At 37.8% G+C, this 6,577-nt stretch overlaps 1 protein-coding gene across 1 annotated transcript in view; it reads right to left on the bottom strand.

The window, feature by feature from the left end:
- LOC112157130 (calcium-activated potassium channel subunit beta-4) overlaps positions 1 to 6,577 on the bottom strand; it is a 28,773-nt gene that overhangs the window by 17,533 nt on the left and 4,663 nt on the right. The window contains exon 2 of the mRNA XM_024289701.2: positions 5,018 to 5,188. Within this exon, the coding sequence (XP_024145469.1) occupies positions 5,018 to 5,188 (171 nt within the window). The remainder of the gene's footprint in view (positions 1 to 5,017; positions 5,189 to 6,577) is intronic.

Below are 6,577 nucleotides of genomic sequence, written 5' to 3'. Positions count from 1 at the left end.
AAAAAAAAACACTTTAACAAAGCAGCTCATCAAAGCAAATTAAAACCAAGTCATTCATTGGCTCCTCCCCTCTGATGACATCACACAAATTGACAAACAACATCAGGTTTTTATTGATTTTTTTGTTATAAAACATGAAGCTTTAATGTGTTCAAAGCTTTTAAAATTATTCTAAAATCAAATTGTTTAGATTTATTTTATTGTTTAACATATTTTATTCAAAAATGTTTAACTTTGATGTTTCAGATGATTTGGTTTCTTAAGCAAAAAAGTTTCTGCAATTTAAGAATTTAGTTACATTTGATAAAATGCTGGGATTGAAATGATTATTTTTAACTTTATTGAAAAAAAAACGAACATAAATCAAGAGATTCTAACATTAAAGCTTACAAGTAATTAAATACAACCATTAAAACCAAATTCTATTGTTTTATTTTAAATTCGCTATAAACTTTATGAAAATTATACAAAAAAACAGTCAATTTAGTTAAGAATCTCAATTTAAAAATATGCAAGGAAATAAATACATTTTGTGATAAAACATGTATTTTTAAAACTGTGACATTTTTTCTTAAAATTAATAAAGATTATTTTTGTTTTATGTATCAAAAAATGATTAACTAAAGTCAAAGACTCGCTAGTTTTTATTCAACATTTTAACTATTTTTGGTCAATTTTTTATCTACAAATGCTGATTTTTGACTTTCCCAATGTCTTTTTTTATTCATTTTTCTGTAGATCTGGGTCATTTGGAGGATAACTTTGGTGAATTTATTAAAATAAAACTGATCCAATGAAACAGAAATGATGTATTAGTTCTTCTGCTACACGATCAGACATCACAAGTCATATAACTATTGCTATATTGATCACTAATATTGCAAGTTTTCCTAGAATTGTGCAGCTATAACTCTGCTCAACAATCAAACTGACAATCATAGCTCAGAATATTTAAAAACTTCCAGAGTGATCCATGTTTTTTTATTAAAAATGTTAGTTAAAAAAAACAAGTCGTCTTTGTGAATGTGATCCTGGACCTGAAGAAGTTCTGATGGTTCTGGTTTGGAAGAAGCTGTTCTCTTTGAACCTTCCAGACATGAAAGGATTTCTGAATGAAGCGTGACTCGCCTCCCTCTCTCGCCGTGTCTCCACATTAGCGGTCGCCACGGCGACAGAGCAGCATCGGTGACGCACCGCCGACTCTCCCCTCTATATTTACTCTGTTGCTGTAGTGACGGCGCCGCCGCCGTGCACCGAGGCAGAAGAGTAAACTTCTGTGTTGATCCGGGGAGCTTCATCACGCCGGCGGCGGACATGCTCAGCCTGAAGCTGCGAGTCGAAGCTTCGCTCTGATGTAGACCTGGAGGGAGGTCACAGGAACCATCCTCACTGCAGGGGTTTGGTTCCTCTAGAAAGTCCAGTTTGGGTCATGATGAGGAATGAAATCATCAAACTGGGATAAAATCGAATCAGAGAACAAAACCTCAAACTTTAGGAATTACCAAAGGTTGAAGCAAAAAGTCTGAAGCTCCAGCTGAGCTTTATGTCTCACCTCCAGAACCTAAAACCTTTAGAGCAGGAACGTCAAAATCAATCACACAGGGGGCAAAATCCAAAACACACCTGAGGTCAGGGGTCGAACAGGATAAACATTTACTGAACACTCTAAAACTACATTATTAAAACTGTAAACTGTAACTTTTTAACTTAACTATGAACTAGATATATAGCATTACCTGTGATTAGTGTGAATGCTGAAGCTGAATTTAGCCGCTGAAGATGCTGAAACTGATAGATAAAAATTCTTTGAATTTTGAAATTGAAAACGCTGAAGCTGAAATATTAGCTAAACTCCAAAATAGCCTAAAAAATCTTATAAATACCGAAATAGTCCAAGAAGCTGCAGAATGTCAATTTTTAAAACTTTAAAACTGTAATAAAAAGTCAGGAATATTATTCCAGAATAAATCAACTTAAACCTTAAATAACTTTCAATATTTTACTTTCCATAAAAATATATTTTGTCAAATTTATACGAGTTAGAAATGAGCTCAAGATAACATCGGGTCATTAATAAGAATAAAATAAAATGATCTGGGGGGCCGGATCCGGCCCCCGGGCCGTGACTTTGACACGTGTTCTTTGGAGGTTTCAGAACCACATTTACGTCTAAAAGCAAAACATTGGAGAAAGATCCATGAACGGTTTTCTTTCTGCTCCGGTTCCTGCAGATCATGTGATAAATGTGAACATTTTCTTCTGCTTTTGAACACAGACTCGAGCTCTGAGCTGCGGCCAATGCTCTCCGGTTTTTTCTTGAGCGTCTCGGGTTTTGATGAGTCATGGTTTGGCGCCGATCTATACGGTAGAAGTGACAGCAACAGCTGCCAGCATCTTCCCTCAGAGCTGCAAATATAATGAAAGGATCCTATAAAGAGGTGAAGAAAACCGCCGCACACTAAAGGAATGATCGGAAATGTTTCAAGAAATTAAAGCAGCAGAGTGTTAAGAAAAGTGGGAGTTTTGAATATTTTGCTGTTATATAAGTGTGGGTGGGCTGAATATTAAAGTATTTGAGCAGAAGTCTTTCTTTAGGACATTCAAAGTGTCGGCATGTCACGAAATGCGTTTTGGCCACGCCCACAAGAGCTTCTAACCGGAGAAGTTTAAAGTTTTCGTGCTCTGAAGGAGATCCGTCCATCCTAACCACACCTTCTTAAGGTCACTGGAAGCTGCTCTTCCACAGTGAAGCGAGCGTTAACATTTCCCATCATCCTCAGCATCAGATGACTACAGAGACGTGTTCATTTTGAGATCAAATCAAACCTTCTGGTCTTTGTGAAGTCACAAAAATGAACTCCTGTTAAAACTTTGAAAGCTCTGATGTGATCTTTGGCATGGTGACCTACTCAAAGGTCAGAGGTCATGATGAAGTAGCTCGATGCGTTTATCAAATACACAAACTGTGACGTTGTCCCTCTGAACTCTGAGGAACGTCGGCCATATTGACTGCAGTTCAGCTAGACTCCGCCCACCTCAACGTGGTTTCAGAATTGGGTGGACAAAAGTTTCTCATCATGTCTTTTCAAATGTTTCTGCTACTAACGTCGTTCCAGCTGATTCACGTACGACACAGATCTGTGTTGGAATCATTGACTGTATAATCACTGGACATCACAAACCCCTCCCCTCTCCTGTTCCAAACAGGAAGTACCTGCAGGTCAAATTCCCTCAGACTTCTATTGAGATGTAGACAATTATCTCTGTCATTTCATTGGTCAGAATAACCGTTCTTTATCTGATGCTTTCTTCTATCTAATCCTACTTCTTTTCAAAGATATTTTTGAACGATTTGTTATTCAAGTTATAAATTCACCAATCAGATGCCTCAGTAAAAGCATGTGGTGCTCACTGGCCCCGCCTCCAATCTTTGATTGACAGATTCTCCTGAGGCGCTTTCAGTGAAGGAGGTGTGGTCTTTGAACAAGCTGACTCATGATTGGCGACATGGAACCATGACTCAGAACGACTCGGACCAATCACTGTCGACCGGTTTCAAAATGGCGGCAGATGAACAGGAAGTGACGGCGACAGATTTGGTCTGATTTGACGAGGGCTGGAGGTACGGCGTTATCTATGGGTGACGTGAACTCCTTGTTTGGTTAACATGTCTGTGGTCCTAATCAGCTGATTCGTGCTGGTTGAGTGAACGTTCCACATCAACACAAATCAGCTGTTCTTCACTCAAACCTCCGTAGGATTCATGTTGATTCTGTAAACGGTTGAAGACTTCGATAATTCAAAGAGTGACTATGCTGTTAAAGCGTTAATAGTCCACAAATCTGAGTTCTGATCAAATTATTATTTAAAAAAAAAAAAAAAGCTTTTAGAATCAGCAGGAAATCAGCCTTCAGACGGAACTTCCTGTTTGACTTTAAATGTTGGAGACTGAAGTTAATCGCTTCATGAAGCTTAATGGACTTTATCTTTGTTTGGTTGCCATGGAAACATCGCAGTACTTTTAGGGTCATCAATTTCCTGTAATGAAGACTTTTGACTGTGTTGGAAAAAAAATATTTAAACAAAAGACAGTTATTTTATTTTGAGAAGAATCCTCTTTGTGGTTCAAATTTCAAATGTTTCAGAGACTTTCTCTCTTTCAGAATGACCAAAAAACACTCGTTTGTGGATTCAGATACATAAAAGACAAACATTTAGCACAAACTGATTTTGTGAGTTTTTAAAAAAAATGTTTTTCCAGATTAATTTCTGTCCTTGAACTTCCTGTTTCTGAAGTTCTGGACCGTAGACGTGAGTCCACAGTCAGAAAGTCTTGAGCAGAACATTCCAGGACTAAAGATGGTGTCACACTCCACTAAAAGGCTGTGGTGGAGCGTCCACCACAGCCTCCGATCAGAACCTCAGAACACTAGATCGGTCTGCAGGATCCAGCAGCTCAACCTCGTTCATGGACAGACGTTGTTCCCCTGAAAGGATCTGGCTCCGGTCCGGTCCGGTCTGGTCCGGTCTGCAGACAGCTGCAGCACAAACCCAGTCAGACAGGGAGAAGCCGCCATGACTGCAGCTGCACGGCTATTTTTACCGCCACACGCCTCGGCTGACGAAACCAAGAGTTTCATGATCAGAATCCAACTGCAGCGCGGATGAAGAAACGGAGCGTTTGACCCAAACAGAACCGAATCCTAAAGAGAACCGAGTCGGGATCAGAACCGAGTCTGGATCAGAACACCACGAAGAGCATCAGAACAGAGAAAGTTTGTATAAACATCTGGACTCTGGATGAAGAACCGAACTTCTCTCTCTGACTGTCTGACCTGAGTGAGGCGGTGGGAGTATGATGGTATGGGGTTCAGTTCCAGTAAAAAGAATTCTGAATACTTCAGCAGAACCACAAATTTTGGATCAGTTCTGCAGGAACAGCTTCCTGCTCCCACATGGCTGCAGAACCACGAAGGTCCAGAGGACCCGGCAGAACCAGTCTGGACTCCAGCCGTACCTTTGGGTTGAGGACCAGCTGCTGCTCGTCGAAGTGCAGCAGCGCCACAGAGTTGGACTCGGAGTTGTTGACGAAGATCTGCAGGCAGGGGTACAAGGAGGTTCCCTTACAGTCCGTCCCGCACGTGAACACGCACTCGAACATCTCCTCGGGGCGGAGCACCGACACCACCTGCAGGAGGAGGAGCCACAGCTCAGAGTCCTGAAGATTTTCACTTTGATTCAAAGACATGATGAACTATGAGTATTAGTGTCAGTATACGAGAAAAAAAGTCTTTAATGTTAAATTATGAGAATAAAGTCATATTTTATCACTTAAAAAGCCATTGGCTAAATTTATGACTTTTTTTCCCATAAATTTATGAGATTTAAAATCGTAAATTCATGAGAAAAAAAATCATAATATTACTTTTTTTTGTTTTTGTGTTTTTGGTGGTCCTAATACTCCGTTGTAACAGATCCCTGAAAGATTCAAGTTTTCTAGGACACAGTTTAATTAAAAAAAAATAATACTTAGAAATGCAGTTTTAAGTTTAATTTTCGTTTATGTCTTCTATGATCAGAAAAATGGTACAAGAACATGTTAAGAAAAGCATTTTCATCAAAGTGGGTCAATTAAAGAAGAGAATATTTTACAGTTCTATAAAGACAAATATATTAAAGAACATTATTTCCTTTAATATTAAATGTTAGTGATTAAAATGGATGTCTTTATTTGTCATTATCTCAGGTACAATTAAATTAAAAGCACTTCCTGGTCAGTTCAAAACTTAATCCATGGTAAATAAATAATACATAAATAATACATAAAAAAGTGATGGTCAGTAAAAGTCTACTTACCGTCTAAATTAAAAGTTTAATGTTGTTTTTGTAAAGAAACAGTGAACAAATATCCAGCAAAACATTACTGTAGCAAAAACTTTAATAGACAAACAACAACATGAGAGTCAAGCAGAAACAACACAAAAATAATTTAAATATAAATGCAGATGACTTGATACTAAAGAACTGAGGACGGTTATCACAATTAAAGCAGCTGCTGTATGGAGATAAACTAGAGTCAATATTATTTGAAATCCAAAATTTAAAAAAAATTAAAAATTATTGGTGTTCGGCCAAAAAAATCCAAAACTTTTTGCTATTCTAAAAAACACTTAATTATTTTCAGCTTCAGTTTTTTTAGGTTTTCAAACTCAAAATTTCTATTTCAATTTTTTTTTTTTTAATTCTGAAAATTTCAAAACTGAAAACAAAAAAAGAGTTGAAACTGAAAAAACAATAATAAATACATTTATTTTAGAATAACAAAAAGTTTTAGACATTTTCATTTTTTCGCCAAACACCACTTTTTGTTTCAGTTTGGTTCCTTTGGGTTTCTAATATTGGCCCCAGTTTAGCTCCATACTGCAGTGAGTCTCAGGACAAACTTGCAACAGAACTTTACCAGAACCAAAGAATCAAACCGACAAACTCAAATCCATTTGGCTCCAAGAAGTTCAGGTTCTTGAACAGAACCAAACAGAACCGCTCAAACCTCAGAGAGAGCGTGACCCGGATCATT

This window comes from Oryzias melastigma, linkage group LG23 (genome assembly GCF_002922805.2).
Source record: "Oryzias melastigma strain HK-1 linkage group LG23, ASM292280v2, whole genome shotgun sequence".
Lineage (NCBI taxonomy): Eukaryota > Metazoa > Chordata > Actinopteri > Beloniformes > Adrianichthyidae > Oryzias > Oryzias melastigma.
Note: the sequence above shows the minus strand (reverse complement) of the source record. Positions and strands in the feature narration are given on the sequence as shown.